Source organism: Octopus sinensis, linkage group LG24, assembly GCF_006345805.1.
Source record: "Octopus sinensis linkage group LG24, ASM634580v1, whole genome shotgun sequence".
NCBI lineage: Eukaryota > Metazoa > Mollusca > Cephalopoda > Octopoda > Octopodidae > Octopus > Octopus sinensis.
Genome location: NC_043020.1, coordinates 30,619,327 through 30,638,200, shown reverse-complemented (window position 1 = coordinate 30,638,200; position 18,874 = coordinate 30,619,327). Strand labels below are relative to the sequence as shown.

The following is an 18,874-nucleotide window of genomic DNA, read 5'->3' as shown; positions in this document are numbered from 1 at the left end:
TTTCATGATCATTATATATATATATATATATATATATATAAAGCTGAAGTTGTCTGTGTATGGCAGGTTTGGTAGCTTTCAACTAACACTATCTCCTCCGAGACCCTGTGGCGCAAGTTGACCAAAATTGAGAGTATGATAGAAGGCTTGCTCTTCCTTCTGTAAAAGAAAAAATTCGAATCAGACCATGTTAACACCAAAAATTATTTACATCAAAAAGGTGCCTTTTTTCTATGAAAATTCGTATATTTTACGAGTTTTTGACTGCTGTGTTGCCATTTTTCGGTGTATTTCAACCAGAAAAATGTTCACTTAAAGAGAATAACAAGCTACATAATGCAAAATTTTTACTTTTCAAAAATTCCAATTCTAAAGGGTCGAAACAAACCCGAGCAACACCGGGCGATACTGCTAGTATATATATATATATATATATGACATTTACCAGATGAACTATGATGAAAAAAGTATGAGAAAGATATGGTATACAAATTTTTTGTGCAAGGGTTCCTTGAGACATGTAATTTATTTAAGGGTAAAAAGGTTGAGAAACACTGCTCTGAAATGTCAAACTTTGTGCTTATGTTAGAAATGTCATCGTCATCATCAACACCTTTCTACGTCTGTATTCCATGTTAGCACGGGGCTGATGGTTCTGCATGGTACAAATGAAGAAAAAAAGTCACTCATTATAGAGAACAGCGGTTGTGTATTTCATTAGAAACTGATTCTTTTTGGATCATTACTCCACGTTTCATTTTACTGATAATATATATATGAAAAGAGGGACAAAGCTCTTTGCCTGGTGCATGGCTATCAAGAGAGACTGTGTTTAAGGTTACAGTGTAATCTCAACATCATTTTGAAGATCATGGAATCACAGTGGTGGTGAGAATGTATAAAAAATGATCAGACAAGATAAAGAAGAGGGAGAATCGAGGTTTGTTCCATTGGTTGACTGTTGGTTTGCAACATGGGCTGAACAGCTACTTTCTTTCTTTACTTCTCTTATTTCATCAATGCAAATGTATTGAGAGAAAATTTGGGCAGAAGAGGAATCAAATGTAGCATGCAAGAGAGAAGACTACATTGGCTTGGACATGTGATGCGTATGGATGAGGAGAGTTGCATGAAGAAGTGCTGATCACTGAAAGTGGATGGAACCCACAGAAGAGAGAGACCCAGGGAGACGTGGGATGAAGTGGTAAAGACTGATCTCAGGATATTGGATCAATGGACCAAGATGTCTGGTGATATGAAGTTCTTGAGAAGACCCACCCACATTAGTGAAACTGAGTTCTAGAAGCACTGTGTCCCCCACCCACACATACCAAAAACTTCTCACACGTTCTACCACAGCAAATGAAACTACATCTCTACATATCTTCTTTTTCTTACATTTCCACTTCATGCATTATGCTTACCTCTTAGTCCCCAAACTTGTCCTCTTGTATCATTGCTCTCCGCTAGCCCCTGACCTGTGTGTTCCACCCACACGTCCTGTCTCACTGTATCATTGCTATCTGCTACCCTCCGACCTCTCTGCTCCTAACAAGAAAACTTTCCCCTCACCCTACCCCAACAAACCAATTTACATTTTTACATCTCTTCCACACATTTCTTCCTTCATACCCTCTGCCTAACTCTCACTCCCCAGTCCTTGTCTCATACCCCTGCTCCTTTGTATCATTGCTATCCAGTAGCCACCCGCCTCCTCCAACTCTATATATACCCAGGTTTTTGCCAGTCTCTCCCTCTGCACTCTTTAATCACACTTCCTTTGCAATATCCCACCACTTATATTATGGCATTCGAACCTCAAGAGTATCCCCTGGCACTTGCCACCACTTATTTCTCTCTTCCTTTACTCAGCCATTTATATTCTCATCCGTCTCTTGTGAGTATCCCCGGCACTTTGCCACCATCTCCATCCTGCTGCCTCCCACTCTCTCACTCCTTCTCCTGCACTTCCCTCAAGTAGAGTAACCATGTATTTCCCTTGTGGCAGTACATGTTCCTGTCTTCATTCCTGATCTCTCTCTCTCTCTTTCTCTCTCTCTCTCTCTCTCTCTCTCTCTCTCTCCCTTCCTCCCTCCAGGTAATCTTGTACCCCTTTACAGCAAGACACCTGTTTCTGTCTCTCTGTCTCACTATAACCTCCCCTCTCAAAAGAGATTTTTTTTAGTGTCTTGAAAGAACTTGGTGACCCTGTCAGAGCAGGTGTCACTTAAAAGCACCCAGTCCATGCTGTTAAGTGGCTGGTATTTGGAAGGGCGCCCAGCTGTAAAAACCTTGCCAAAACTGACCTCCCCTGTGCTTGTACCATGTAAAAAGTCTAAGTCCACTCTGCTGAGTGATTGGTGTTAGGAAGGACATCCAACTGTAAAATTCCTGCCCAAACCAGAAGCTTGGTGCAGGTTTCTGCCTGGCCAGCTCTTGTCAAACCGTCCCACCCATGCCAGCATGGCAAGTGGACGTTACACGATGACAATGATGATGATTATATATATATTTCTATAATATAAATTAGATATGGGCGATTGTTGCATTCTTTCTTGTCTTGAGATTCACAGCCAAATGGCTGGGTGGATTTGCATGAAAAATGGCACACATGTGGAGACGGGTGCATAAATTGGAATGCGGTTGGTATTTTTTTCCTAGCCCCCATAGTTACCGAGAAAATTGATTAAAACTTTTTCTAATGGAATTCCCCTGCCATTAAAACAACCAGTTGCTCACACAGCCGGCATATACCATTTCGCTAGCAACAAGGGGAGTACAGGATGACAGTCAGCCAAAGCTATCCATACATACATTACATAACCTCTCTCTCCTTTTCTCTGTCAGTCACTCACACATTCACTCACTACAAAAGTGAATTGAAAAATTTCAGTTAACTCTCTCTTGGCCATACATAGATACATACATCTATGTATACATACATACATCTATGTATGTATACATACATACATAACAACCTGCGTGTGTATGTGACTGAAGCCATTCATACATACATACATACATACATACATAACCTCTCTCTCTCACTTTTTCTCTATCATTCACTCACTACAAAAAGTGAATAAAAAATTTTAGTTATCTCTCTCTCTCTCTCTTTGTCCCTCACTCTCTCTCTCTCTCTTTGTCCCTCGCGCTCTCTCTCACACACATACACGCACACACATGCACATCAATTCTTCCACTTCACACCAACTTCAAAAGAACTTCACTTATACAATCGCGCTCTCTCTGTCACTTTCGCTTTCATGCTGACTTCAAAAGATCCCCTTTCCACCCAATCCCATATTAAGAAATGCAAATAAACACACGTGGTTTGTAAGTGACAGTCATGTGTTCCCGTATTGAAAGATTGCCTAATGTTTTAATGATTAAACAGAGGTCCAATAGAATAACTCTCAGAAACAGACTATGTACAAATTCGTTCTTCATGACTCCTGAAGCTGTTTTCTGACAAGGTGGGAGTCAGGAAATTTTCATACAGCTGGAGTCTCCAATCGAAAAAGAGGACCCGAAATAATAAGGTTGAGAAACGCTGTTATAGATTGTGCCTGACCAAAAATGATCACAGCCACATCAACCAAGCAGACCGGGGGAAACCAGGATTAGCTGCTGCTAGTATATATATATATATGTGTGTGTGTGTGTGTGTGTGTATACATGGGACTTGACTGATGAAAGAAAGCCGAGAATGACCTGTCTTTTTTTACCTGTCCTAATTGTTGTTTCTCTTCTCCGCCTTTGTATCATCTATCTGTCTGAATGTTTTAATGCACTCTATTGCATTTTTGTTCCATTTATATATATATATATAGTGGCGTATATACACCCTTGTGCTTACCTTATAGAAAGCATGTATCTAAATTTTGCATGGCTCTTACTCTATCTTTTATTCCCCCTCTCATTTTCCTTCCTTTTTCTTGCACCCCCTACCCATCTCTCTTCCTTCCACGTGACCAGTGTCCACCCAGCTATGATCTTTCTTTCTTGGCCTGATTGCCGACCATCAACACCTCTTGTGTCCGTCTCCCATGTTCCTGCCTTTAGGCTTTCACTTCATACACACCAACTCAATTTGATTCGTTCTCAGTCGAAAGACACCTGTTGTTATTTCTTGTTGTTTGCTTTCATAATTGTGTACCATGTTCTCTGTTCTTTTTGTTTATTTGTTTTTTTGCCTTTAAAGCCATACACATTCGATAGCTTCCTTACAAAGGGGTCTAATGCTCTTAGCTTAGACTTTTTGGGGGGCAACTTGATCGAACCATCTCAAGTGTAACTGCCCGAAATGGTCATGACTCCTGGGACTTGATCAGTGAAAGAAAGCCAAGAATGACCATTGTTTTTTTGCCTGTCCTTCTGATTGTTGTTTCTCATGTCTGCCTTTGTATTGTCGATCTGTCCAAACGTTTCAATGCACTCTATTGCCTTTTTGTTCCATTTATATATATATATATATATATATATATATATATGTGTGTGTGTGTGTGTGTGTGTGTGTGTGTATAGCTATATAATACATAGTATGTAAATGTGTAATTAAACTCGTTAATCTTTACGACTACTGCTACTACTACTTATTTGCAGGAGTGCTTCCCATTACGTCTGAAGGGCATACATTATATCCATGAACCAAGCATGTTTGATATTCTGTTCTCCATTGTTCGCCCTTTTCTCAAGGAGAAGATCGTCAAAAGGGTAAGAAATGCATCACAAAGATAACTAAATACTGTGAGAGTATGAGCATGCGTTTGTGTGTAAATATACATGTACAGGTGTTGTGTATATCATGGCTATTGTGTGTCTCCTACTGTCAGGAACTCTCATTCTAAACCAGTATGTCAAAGCAAGAAAGAGAGAGAGAGAGAGAGTGTGTGTGTGTGTGTGTGTGTAAGCATACATCCTAATTATTAGTGTGTTGGCCTCGTAATTATACAGTTTTAGATTCAATTCCTGGACTCCACGGTGCCGTGTGTCTTTCAGCAAAGCACTTCATTTCGTGTTGCTCCAATTCCCTCAATTTCTGCATGCAACAGAATGTGTACTAACATGAACTGATTGCCTCCATAGTATGAATTTATGTTATTGGACATTCCCCTCATGTTAGTTTCATCAGCCATACACTTCCATTGCTGGCTTAGGACATATTGGAAGAGGGTCTTCGTTTTGGAGTTTTCCTTCTCCGAAATTGACTGCTTTCAACACAGCTAAGGAGCTCACTCTTTCTATACAACCTATAGATGGGTCCCTGACAGGTACTACTTTCCAGGTCAGAATGGACCTGGGAGTAATGGTAATTAAGGGGTGACATCATGCTCCCACCAACTCCAGAACTACCCAACTGGAGCATCCCCGCCCCCACTGAATGCAGTTCAGTGTCATACCCAGGACAAGTTCCTGTTTATGTATCTGAAAATGTGTTCTGGCTGACTCCTAGGTGCGTTCGTCTCTTTCTCTAGCCATCACATCCTGACTGTTCTACTGAGTTAAGTGTAGCAGGGCTCACACGGAAAATTGCCAATATTATATCATCATCGTTTAACGTCTGCTTTCCATGCTAGTATGGGTTGGACGATTTTGACTGAGGGCTGGTGAGCCAGATGGCTGCACCAGACTCCAATCTTGATCTGGCAGTGTTTCTACAGCTGGATGCCCTTCCTAATGCCAACCACTCTGAGAGTGTAGTATGGATGGTGCAAAACTAATAATGGACCACTTTAAATAATATTTTCTGTTCCTATCCTTTAAATCCCAAATGCATTTACTAAGATTTGTAGAATTACCTTTTCTTTTATACTTAAATGAATGAGAATGATTATAAAATCTAGATTTCCAAACTGTAGCAGATGAACCTAGGTAATAATACTTATGATCCTCTGTTATTACCTTACATTGATAGACTTTATTTTTCCTTAAACACTGATTTTCTAAAGGACAATATTGGCAATTCTACATGTGATCTTTGCCTTGAAGAAATATATTATATAATTATATCTAAATTAATTTTATTAAATTTTAATGGGAATTTTTCAATGAAATGTTGTTGCAAATTTCAGAAGGTATTTAAAAATTTCAATTCTTAATTATAATTGCCTTTCATATAAGCATAATTTTTCTAAAAAATATTTAGCAAATTTAATAAATAGATAACTAATTGACATGTCATAGAATCTCTATGTTTCTAATTGTTGTGACATAGAATTCTTATGTTTATTTTTTATTCTTTCATTATCCATGACCAAAAGTTGAATACTAAAATACCTTTTCTTAGAATATTGTATTTCTTCTTAACGTTCTTTTTTGCGTGCCTTTGTGTACAAGAAATATTTTCTTAGTTCATTTTGAATTTAATTAATTTTGGATCGCCTTCAAAATGTTATGTTAATATGTATTTTTGGATGTATTAATCTGAATATTTTCTATATCTGAATATGTTAATACAATAGAAACAATTGTCAGCTTTGTAAGGTGAATTCTACAATTAAAGATGTGATTTTCTCTATCCGTACTTTCATTATCTAATACTCTGAATTCCTCAAAATTCTTCTAAATGCTATTTGGATCTACTTGTCATAAATGAGGAATTACCTGGGCTCTTTACTCCACTTGCATTGATTCGAGTCTGATTGTTGGAGAGAGGGAACCAGATTCATTTATTGATATCTGTCTGGATATTTTAATCCTTTCTTTCCTTCTTATATATATATATATATATATATATATATATATATATATATGTATATAAATATGTGTGTGTGTATGTGTATTATTTTGTGTGTATGTATCACTTATATTGTGTTTGCCTTACTGTCAAGAACTGCCCTACACTAACATTGTACATAAGGGTATGTATACATAGATGTATGGATGGGTAGGTTTGTGTACGGATGTCTGTATATTGTGTTTACTTCTACCCTAATTGACTGTGTACATGTGTATGGGCATGTATGTGTGTGTATGTATGTGTGTGTGTATATATCCCATGTGTATGTAAGTATGTATGTATGTGCGCATGCATGCATGTATGTATATTTTATTTCTGAATACCATGATCCTCATCACTCACCCTGATTCCTCCATGCACACACACGCACACACACACATACACTTACATACACACACACACACATACCCCCCCTCCCCACTGTTTTTAATGCTATGTGTTTCTCTTTGCAGTTACATTTCCATGGACAGAATGTCAGTGCTCTGCATGAATTTGTGTCTCCAGAAAATCTGCCAGAGGAGTATAACGGTGTTCTCAAGGAGATAGATATTGAGGTATGAAGTTCATCACATCATCATCGTCATCATCATCATCAAGCTAGTGAGCTGGCAGAAGCGTTAGCATGTCGAATGAAATGCTTAGAAGCATTTCTTCCAGTTCTTTATGTTCTGAGTTCAAATACCACTAAGGCCAGTTTCACCTTTCATCCTTTCAGGGTTGATAAAATAGATACCAGTTGAGTACTGGGGTTGATGTAATTGACTAGACCACACCTACAAAATTTTGGACTTTGTGCCTACAGAAGAAAGAATTATCATCATCATCATCATTATTGTTATCATTATTGTTATCATCATCATCATCGTCATGACTACTATTAAGGCAGCAGGATGACAGAATCCTTAGCTTGCCAGACAAAATGTTTAGCTGCATTTCATCCCTCTTTATGTTCTAAGTTCAAATTCCGCTTTTTAAGTTGAGTTTGCCTTTCATCATTTCGGGGTTGTTATGCCCTGGACTTGCTGAAATCGACTGGTCCCTTCCCCCAAAATTTCACGCCTTGTGCCTTTAGTAATAACAAGAGGTAATGTTGTTTTTTCTTATTTCAATTTCCAATTCTTTTTATCACCAAGAGATGCACAACTGCCTGGGCTAGATTGGGGGGTTGGAATTGCGATGGGTTGTGCAGTGTCACCAATACTCTTCATGATGATGATGCTGGAACTTCTGAGAGCAGTAGAAAACAAAGAAAGTGCAGCAGACCTTGGTGGTGGATGCAAGATGACAGCCCTGAAAGCCTCCTTGGATGACACTACTATCCTTGCATCAAGAGAGTCAGAATTCTGGAATCTTCTCAACCAACTGGACTAGCTGATGGTCTGGTGCAGAATGGCTTTCAAACTGAAGAAATCTAGGAGCCTCTCCTTAAGGAAAGGGAAAATGAAGGAAGATATTAGCTTCAAAGTTGGTGGCCACAAGATTCCCACTGTATTGGAGCAGCCAGTGAAAAGTCTTGGCAGATGGTACGACAAGACCCTGAAAGACTCCAAGGAAATGGCCAAGACAGTAGAGGAGCATCTACTCAAAGTTGACAAGCATTCAAATACAAGGTGTCTTCAGCATATGCTGATATCTATGGCCCCTATGACCCCTAATATTGTATGAAATGGCAACTTTGGCAGTGGAAGCAATGGAGACAAAAATAAATAGGTACACAAGAAAATGGCTTGGTGTACCCCCCCCCCCCAGTCTGACTGGGGTTGCTCTTTCTTGCAAGAGGGCAAAACTGAGACTGTCTCTCAAATCCTTAGTCAAAGAGTATAAGGTGGGGAAAACAAAACTGCAGTTTATGCTGAAAGACCCCAAAGATGGTTAGATGGTTAGATGGGTGCAGCCAAGCCTAAAGACAGGAATGAAGTGTCGGGTCATGGATGCAACTGATGATGCTGAAAAGAATCTGAAGAGCAAAAGAGATGATGGATGTCACTGAGAGAGGAAGGCAAGGATTGGGCAATACCAAGGTGCAATGGCGGTTAAAAGCGGCAAAGTCCAAAGGGATCTTGCAATTCAGGAGGTTAGGAGTGAAGAGGAAAGAAAGAGGTATGTGAAAGCCATCCGGCAGTCTCAGTGGGGGTGATGGACAACCTGGGATGCTGCAATGCAGAAATCTCTAACATGGAATGATGTGTGGCACATGGCACCACTCAGATTGAGTTTCATAATAAGAGCAACTTATGACCTTCATCAAGCACCAACTTTGTAAAGTGGGGTATGGAAAACATGTCAATATGACCCCTGTGCAAGGACAAGCGAACCGCAGTCAATGGACCCTGTCCTGAGTTCCTGCAAGACTGCTCTTTCTGATGGCAGATACACATGGAAGCACAACAGATTGCTGGAAGAATTGACCACTTCAATCTGGAATCAAATGCAGTGGGACACAACCAAATCCAATGTGTCCTTCGTAACCAAAGAAGGAAAGGAGTGGACCAAAGTGAAGAAGATAACTGGATATGAAATCGTGGCAGGAGGGAGACTACTTGGACATGAGATTCCTGGGAAATAGCTGCAGATATCAGTGAGAAGCACAAGAACTACCCAGAGTTTGTCACCAAGAATGGCTTGCAACCAGACATCGTCTTATGGTCTGAACAGGGTACCAAAGTGATTCTTATTGAATTGTCAGTACCATACAAGAGCCACATAGAAGAGCAACACATCTTTGAGATGAGAAAATATGGTGAACTGGCAAAGCAGCTAGGGATTGAGTGTTACCAATGTACTGTGAAGCCAGTTGAAGTTGGATCACGTGAATTTGTGACTGCATCAACTTGTCGGCTACTCAGGCAGCTGGGCATCAAAGGCTGCAGAAGAACTACCGTGATTAAATGCCTGTCTGATGTTGTTGAAAAGAGCTCAATGTGGATATGGATGAAGAGAAATGACCAATGGACCTAGTTATGGATCTTGTTGGTTATTTACAGGAATAGAAGGAAGAAGAGAACTGGTCCCTTCATCAGTTAGAGTGGCCTGGTGGGTTGAAACACAGACTTGGGAACAAAGGAATGACCCAGGTTCAAATCCTGCTGGAGACAGGATTTTGGAATGCAGCAGGAGGACACCTAGGAGTCATGATTTGGGTGAAGCCGGCCCCTATAGTGTGTGAGGTATAAGGGCTGAAACACTTGTTGGATGGGAGTTGTCCCTTTGAAGAGCTCTCCTGCTGTGCACTTGCCTTGCTGTGAGTTTCTTGTATATATATATTTGCTTAGTTTATTCAAACATTCTTCAGAGATGTGTTTTTCTCAGCTGGAGCAGCAATGTCAATCAGAAGTCTTTTTAACAGGATTTTTCGCAATGAGATCAGGTCAGTTGGCTTGCATTTTATGATCAAAGGGTGGTAACCTCAGCATTCTGGGGAAACTTGTGGTGGCTTCTGTTGCCCCCAATTGTTTCTCTGAGGGAGGTTGCAAGTGCAGCATCTTGACCAGTCTATGTACTGAGCTGCTTTCTCTCTCTTTCAGTGATCTGTTGGAATTTCATTCAAACTGTTCAACAATCTATTTACAAATTGTATTCCACTCTTCTTATTGTCTGTCTTCAGGAAGAGTTACATCAATCTTTATGAATTATTATTATAGACGCCGCACAGTATACAATATCATGAGGTTGTTGTCTACTGAGGGTGGGTGTACTGTTTGTCAAGTCACAACAAGGATCTCAGATCATCATCATCATCATCATCATCATCATTATTATTATTATTATTATTATTATTATTATTAAGGCAGCATGATGGCAGAATGATTAGCAACCCAGACAAAATGCTGAGCAGTATTTTGTCTCTCTTTATATTTTGAGTTCAACTTTTGCTGGTCAGTTTTGCTTTTCATCCTTTCAGGGTTGATAAAATAACCACCAGTAGAACACTGGGGTTAATATAATTGATTAGCACACTTCCTCAAAACTTCAGACCTTATACCTATAGTAGAGAGGATTATTATTATTATTATTATTATTATTATTATTATTATTATTATTATTATTATTATTATTATTATTATCATTATTATTATTATTAAAAAGAGCAATGAGCAGACAGAATCGTTTGCACATCAAACAAAATGCTTAGCAGCATTTCTCCTGGATCTTCATGTTCTGAGTTCAAATTCTGCTGAAGTCAGCTTTGCCTTTCATCCTTTTTGGTTTGATGAAATAAGTACCTAGTGGAGACTGGGTTCAATGCCCTTCCCCTAAAATCAGGCCTTGTTCCTAATGTAGAAAAGGATTGATATGATCCCTGGCCTTACCCACATCTGTCAATCCCATCCAACCCATGCTAGCATGGAAAACAGATGTTAAATGATGGTGATACTTTCTGGTGCAAAATGTGAAGCTATCTGACCCTTTTGTTTGTCTCTCTGACCCTTTTGTTTGTCTCTCTGACCCTTTTCTTTGTCTCTATGACCCTTTTCTTTGTCTCTCTGACCCTTTTCTTTGTCTCTCTGACCTTTTTCTTTGTCTCTCTGACCCTTTTGTTTGTCTCTCTGACCCTTTTCTTTGTCTCTCTGACCCTTTTCTTTGTCTCTCTGACCCTTTTCTTTGTCTCTCTGACCCTTTTCTTTGTCTCTCTGACCCTTTTCTTTGTCTCTCTGACCCTTTTGTTTGTCTCTCTGACCCTTTTCTTTGTCTCTCTGACCCTTTTCTTTGTCTCTCTGACCCTTTTCTTTGTCTCTCTGACCCTTTTGTTTGTCTCTCTGACCCTTTTCTTTGTCTCTCTGACCCTTTTGTTTGTCTCTCTGACCCTTTTGTTTGTCTCTCTGACCCTTTTGTTTGTCTCTCTGACCCTTTTGTTTGTCTCTCTGACCCTTTTGTTTGTCTCTCTGACCCTTTTCTTTGTCTCTCTGACCCTTTTGTTTGTCTCTCTGACCCTTTTGTTTGTCTCTCTGACCCTTTTGTTTGTCTCTCTGACCCTTTTGTTTGTCTCTCTGACCCTTTTGTTTGTCTCTCTGACCCTTTTCTTTGTCTCTCTGACCCTTTTCTTTGTCTCTCTGACCCTTTTCTTTGTCTCTCTGACCCTTTTCTTTGTCTCTCTGACCCTTTTGTTTGTCTCTCTGACCCTTTTCTTTGTCTCTCTGACCCTTTTCTTTGTCTCTCTGACCCTTTTCTTTGTCTCTCTGACCCTTTTCTTTGTCTCTCTGACCCTTTTCTTTGTCTCTCTGACCCTTTTCTTTGTCTCTCTGACCCTTTTCTTTGTCTCTCTGACCCTTTTCTTTGTCTCTCTGACCCTTTTGTTTGTCTCTCTGACCCTTTTCTTTGTCTCTCTGACCCTTTTGTTTGTCTCTCTGACTCTTGTTTGTCTCTCTGACCCTTTTCTTTGTCTCTCTGACCCTTTTGTTTGTCTCTCTGACCCTTTTGTTTGTCTCTCTGACCCTTTTCTTTGTCTCTCTGACCCTTTTGTTTGTCTCTCTGACCCTTTTGTTTGTCTCTCTGACCCTTTTGTTTGTCTCTCTGACCCTTTTGTTTGTCTCTCTGACCCTTTTCTTTGTCTCTCTGACCCTTTTGTTTGTCTCTCTGACCCTTTTCTTTGTCTCTCTGACCCTTTTGTTTGTCTCTCTGACCCTTTTGTTTGTCTCTCTGACCCTTTTGTTTGTCTCTCTGACCCTTTTCTTTGTCTCTCTGACCCTTTTGTTTGTCTCTCTGACCCTTTTCTTTGTCTCTCTGACCCTTTTGTTTGTCTCTCTGACCCTTTTCTTTGTCTCTCTGACCCTTTTCTTTGTCTCTCTGACCCTTTTCTTTGTCTCTCTGACCCTTTTCTTTGTCTCTCTGACCCTTTTGTTTGTCTCTCTGACCCTTTTCTTTGTCTCTCTGACCCTTTTCTTTGTCTCTCTGACCCTTTTGTTCGTCTCTCTGACCCTTTTGTTCGTCTCTCTGACCCTTTTGTTTGTCTCTCTGACCCTTTTGTTTGTCTCTCTGACCCTTTTGTTTGTCTCTCTGACCCTTTTCTTTGTCTCTCTGACCCTTTTCTTTGTCTCTCTGACCCTTTTCTTTGTCTCTCTGACCCTTTTGTTTGTCTCTCTGACCCTTTTCTTCGTCTCTCTGACCCTTTTCTTTGTCTCTCTGACCCTTTTCTTTGTCTCTCTGACCCTTTTGTTCGTCTCTCTGACCCTTTTCTTTGTCTCTCTGACCCTTTTGTTTGTCTCTCTGACCCTTTTCTTTGTCTCTCTGACACTTTTCTTTGTCTCTCTGACCCTTTTCTTTGTCTCTCTGACCCTTTTGTTTGTCTCTCTGACCCTTTTGTTCGTCTCTCTGACCCTTTTGTTTGTCTCTCTGACCCTTTTGTTTGTCTCTCTGACCCTTTTCTTTGTCTCTCTGACCCTTTTCTTTGTCTCTCTGGCCCTTTTCTTTGTCTCTCTGACCCTTTTGTTTGTCTCTCTGACCCTTTTCTTTATCTCTCTGACCCTTTTGTTTGTCTCTCTGACCCTTTTGTTTGTCTCTCTGACCCTTTTGTTCGTCTCTCTGACCCTTTTGTTTGTCTCTCTGGCCCTTTTGTTTGTCTCTCTGACCCTTTTGTTCGTCTCTCTGACCCTTTTCTTTGTCTCTCTGACCCTTTTGTTTGTCTCTCTGACCCTTTTGTTTGTCTCTCTGACCCTTTTGTTTGTCTCTCTGACCCTTTTGTTTGTCTCTCTGACCCTTTTGTTCCCCCATTGTTTTCCTGTCTTTCTAATCCTTTCCCCCTTTATTCTGTTCCCTTTAGGCTTGGACTGAGAACTTTCTGAAGTATGATGCTCAGTTTGAAGAAGAATTTAAATATGGTTTCAAGAAACTACAGCAAGCTAACAAATCGGTCATCAAAGAAGATGCGACTGGCGAGTGCTTGATGGGGACATACCGGAAGCTGGAAGTTGATTAACTTCTCTCTCTCTCTCTCTCTCCCTCAATCTTGCAAGATGCTGATGAGGACAATAGTGGCAGTTTTGGTGGACTGATATATGTCCACAATCTCTTGAGTAGAAAATGAGGGGAAGGTGTGGTCAGGGGGAGGGTAGGGGGCAAAACAAGAATGTTCTTCGAGGAGGGAGGAAGGGAGGAAGTTGTTATATTATCTCTATTGTTGTTTTTTATTTTCATTGTTTATATTTTTTCTTTTATTTTTGTATTGTTTTCTGGTGCTGGTAATTTACTTGAATTTTTTTGTCCCCATATTTTTTATTGTAAATGGTAAAAAAAAAAATTCATTCAACCAAAAAAAAAAATGGAAAGTTTTACTAAATGGATTCTGAGATTTAATGAATTAACAGATAAATTAACAAAGTAAACTAAACTCATTTTCAAACAAAAAATTATCAACTGCAACAACAGGAAGAACAACAATGGATAAATAAGCAATCACATACAGATATTATACATACATGACAGACTTTTTATTTTTCCTTTGACCATATTGTTGATATTCATAATCAGTATCATTACATTTTGTGTGTGTGTATGCATATATATGTGCATACACACACACACACATAGAATATACACACACATGCACCTGTGGGTGTATGTGTATATATATATTGATCACTCTTAGTGTTGTCAACTGAAGATAAAATATTCCTTGCTGAGGAGGTTGAACAAGACTGAAACATGTCTGTTGCCTCCACCTGTTGGCATACAGATCTGATCCACCCTTACCCCTGCCATACTGCATTTTTACATATTTCCCAAGAATTTCAACGAAGTGATTTTACTACATTTGTGTCTCTTATTTGTTCTTTTTTAGATTTTGAACATTGTGTAGAGGGAGCTTTTGTCTACAAACTGCATGGATAATTGCAGTTAGTGGCTTTTAATTTGACACATGTGGGAGAGTGCAATGTCTGTATAGAACTCATCTTCTCTGAGTTACTTTCATGCAGCCTACATGCAATCATTGATATAAATATATAAACATACACTCACACACACACGCAATACATATACACGTGTGAGTGTGTGTGTATATATTTATATATACACACATACAATACATATATATGTAGATGTGATTTATATCTACATATGTGAGCATTGTTCCCGCTAAGGCTGACTTAATTTCTTTTATCTTCCCTTGGGGTACCTCTTCTAATTTACTCTAAGACCTTTGTAATACTGTTGTATTATGATAGTATAGGCATATATATATATATATATATATATATATATATGTGTGTGTATGTGTGTGTATAGGAAGTTGAATGTAATGACCAGTCAGATTGTGACCATTGTTTTTGCACCTGTAAAGTCTTTAGCATTACTAGTGACTCATCATATATATATATATGTTTGAATTTATAAAAAGAGAGGAAAATCTCTGCCCAGTTCATTCAAAAGATGCTTATTCAAAGGTGAGGCTTCTTCTAGAATGTTTCCCCATTTCCAGATGTGTCTGTTTGTGTGTGCATATATTTTTATGTATACACACGCACACTATATGGATATGTGTGTGTGCGTGCATGTAAATACAGGTATGTATGTATATTTATATGTATGTGTGATATGTACACACGCCTATGCATATGTACGTACATATATATGTATTTATATATGTATGTACACACGTACACATACATACATATATATATATATATATACATGCATACATATATATATATATATATATATATATATATATATATATATATATATATATATATATATATATATATATATATACACACACACACACACACATGTCCATACATATATGGTTCAAATGTACAGAAAACAAAAGACAGAAACAGGTGAAGGAACAATATGCAAGTGTATTAGTTTGATGCTCTGGAAGAATGCAACACACACACACACACACACGCACACACAGACACACAGACACAGTAAAGAACATGAAAGAAAGGGAAGCAGATGGCATTTGGGGGATAACAATTTGTTGGCTGTTGAAGGTTCTTTCCAAATTTAATGACCAAGCAACAGGAAAAGGAGTGTGGGTGGGAGGTGGTGATAAAGAAAAAGAAAAAGAATGAAAGAAAAAAGGGAGAGGGAACGAAAAGAAAGAAAGAATGGGAGAAGGAAAGAAGACCAAAAAATTTAAAAGAAAAAAAGCTTAACACAAAGTGAAAAGGAAGAGGAGAAAATATGAAGAAACAGAGAAAAAGAGTCTGAGGGTGAGGCAAGTACCTTCTCCTTTTATGATAGGGGTTAGTCTATTTATTCAGGAAGAAGGGGTTATAGTGTATTTTTAGTGGAGTGAAGTGGTAGAGATATATTGCTTCCCCTCTGGGATAGGACATCAGTCCATTGTAGGTTTTCACTCAGGTTCAAATATGATCTCAGAACTTCATAGTAATTGGAGAATTCATTATAATAATAATAATAATAATAATAATAATAATAATAATAATAATAATACTGAGCTGGCAGAATCATTTGCATGCCAGGCAGAATGCTTAATGGCATTTCATCCATCTTTCCATTCCAAGTTCGGATTCTGCTGAGGTCAATAACATAAGTACCAGCTGGGTACTGGAGTTGATGTAAGTTGACTCTTCATACAAAATTTCTGGCCTTGTGCCAAAATTTGAAACCAATATTAATATTTCTATTGTGGCAGAGGCACATAGCTCAGTGGTTAGGATGTTGCATTCATGATCCCAGGATTGTGGTTTCAGTTCCTGGGGCAGGTGATGCATTTTGTTCCCCAACCAAACACTTCATTTCATGTGGTTCCAATCCTCTCACCTGGCCGCCATAATGAGTAACCCTGCACCAGACCGATCTCCCATCCAGATGCGAGTCTATGCACCACAAAATCCAGCAACCTCGTCTCACGAACCTATCACTTGCAAAGAAATTTTCATCATTTTTGCTCTTTGGGGTGGGGGGTTGATATACTAAAGTACCATTCAAGTACAGCAGGGTCAATGTTATGGACTCACTCCCCTAAAGTTGCTGTCCTTGTGTAAAAATTTGAAGCCATTATTATTATTATTATTATTATTATTATTATTATCGTTGTTGTTGTTGTTGTTTTGGTGATGGATTGGCATCTTGGAAAAAGTGCATCACTTGTTTAATAGACAAGATACTTATTTAGGTCAGGTGAGCTTGGTGAAGTCACATGTCTCCCTTATATAGTTCCCTGACAGGCTAGAATTAACAGCCAAATCACCCTCAAATTACATTCTACTATCTTTAAAAGTTAGGAACACACTGAATAATGTTTTCCTAGATACACAATGCCCATGAGAAGGATAGGACAGTCATGGTTGCAGTGCCTTTGATCAAATATGTCTGCTGAATCAGGGCTGACCTGGGGCTAAACAATATCACCATCACCACCACCACCACTAACAACGATTGGACTAACCAACAAATGTGCAGGTATGTGAACTTTTGGCATGCTAGAAATAGAAGTCACATTTCTCTCAAATCACATAACCTATTGTCTTAAAAGAGAAGGGAAAGACAGATAATGTAGTCATAGAAAGGATAGAGGTGGTCATGGAAGGAATGCCTTTGATCACAGGTCTGTTCAATCAAGTTTAACTCGGGGCTATACAACAGCAACAAATGTAGAAGTTGGTAGTAGTAACTGTGGTGGTGGTCATGGTAGTTGCCTTGGTTACCGGTGGAGGTAATGATGTTAATGGTATAGTTGATGATTATAGTAGTAGTAGTAATAGTACTAGTAGTTAGTGGTGCCGAACGTGGGGGAGGAAGCTGACAAAACACCCATTGTATTTATGATGCTGCTGATGATGCTGGTTAGAGTGTGGAATCATTCTTAATATGTGGTACCTGTTTTCAACCAGGTGGACTGAGCTGTATGAGAGTGAAGTTCCAGTGTTAGGATATGAACTCTTATCACTTGACCAATTCCTGTACATTCTCCCAATTCCTAAGAAGAAAAATAGATTTTAGAATTCCATTAACTTTCTGCCAAATAGACTTCAACAAAAAAGAGAAAGAGAATTCAAGAAACAATTATTATTACTGGAGTCAAAACCCCTCCAAGGCTGACCTTTCCTATCATCCTTTTAGGGTCAATAAAATTAAACAACAAGGTTGATGGTATTGACAACCTGATCCCTTTGAAATTGCTGGTCTTGTGTCTAAATAAAAACCCATTATCATCAATTTCAAAACCTGCTGAGGTCAACTTTGCCTTTTTCTTCCTTTTAGGGTTAATAAAATAAAGTACCAGTTAAGAAATGGGTCATTGTAATCAACTGCCCCCCCCCCCCCAAAAAAAAAATTGCTGGCCTTGTGCCTAATTCACAAATCATTAATTATCGACTTCAAAACCTGCTGAAGTCAACATTGCTTTTCCACCATTTAGGGGTCAATAAAATTGAGCATCAGTTAAATGATAGGGTCAATGGTATTGACTGACCCCTCTAACTTAAATTTCTGACCTTGTACATTTGGTGTGGCTGTGTGGTAAAATGTTTGCTTCCCAACCACATCGTTCCAAGTTCAGTCCCACTGCATGGCACCTAGGGCAAGTGTCTTCTACTATAGCACAAGGCTGAACAAAGCCTTGTGAGTGCCATATATATGTATGTGTGTGTGTGTGTGTGTGTATCTATATGTGCGTATGTATATATGTATATATATATATATATGTATGTATATATGTCTGTGTGTATATGTATGTATGTATATATATATATATATATATATATGTATGTATGTACATGTGTGTGTATGTCTTTGTGTCCATGTTTGTCCGTACAACAGTTTGATAACCAGTGTTGGTTTTTTTACATCCCCCATGGCTTAGTGGTTTAGTAAAATTGGTCGATAGAATAAGTATCAGGCTTAAAAGGGAAAAGTAATCTGGTCAATGCGTTTGACTAAAGCTCGTCAAGGCAGTGCTCCAGCATGGCCGCAGTCAAGTGACTGAAACAAGTGAAAAATAGAAAGGTTATTAATGGTGGAGAGGCAGGGTTGGCAGAACGCTGGACAGAAAGCCCTGGGGTTATCTAAAAAGATTTTTTTGTTCTTTTACATTCTAATTTCAAATCCTACCAAGGACAACTCTGTTTATCATCCTTCAGGGGTCAAAATACAGTACCTGTCAAGTATTGGGGGTCGGTTTCATTGATTAACCCCTTCTGTGAAAGTTCTGCCCTTGTGCCT

At 38.9% G+C, this 18,874-nt stretch overlaps 1 protein-coding gene across 3 annotated transcripts in view; it reads left to right on the top strand.

Annotated features, from left to right (window-relative positions):
• LOC115224025 (alpha-tocopherol transfer protein-like) overlaps positions 1 to 18,874 on the top strand; it is a 54,792-nt gene that overhangs the window by 28,900 nt on the left and 7,018 nt on the right. For 2 of the 3 annotated variants that reach the window (XM_029794819.2, XM_029794820.2), the window contains exons 6-8: positions 4,606 to 4,716; positions 7,195 to 7,296; positions 13,500 to 14,088. In XM_029794819.2, the coding sequence (XP_029650679.1) occupies positions 4,606 to 4,716; positions 7,195 to 7,296; positions 13,500 to 13,655 (369 nt within the window). In that variant the 3' untranslated portion in view covers positions 13,656 to 14,088. Of the gene's footprint in view, positions 1 to 4,605; positions 4,717 to 7,194; positions 7,297 to 13,499; positions 14,089 to 18,874 lie in introns of those variants that run through there. The other variant, XM_036512954.1, reaches the window with a different exon arrangement.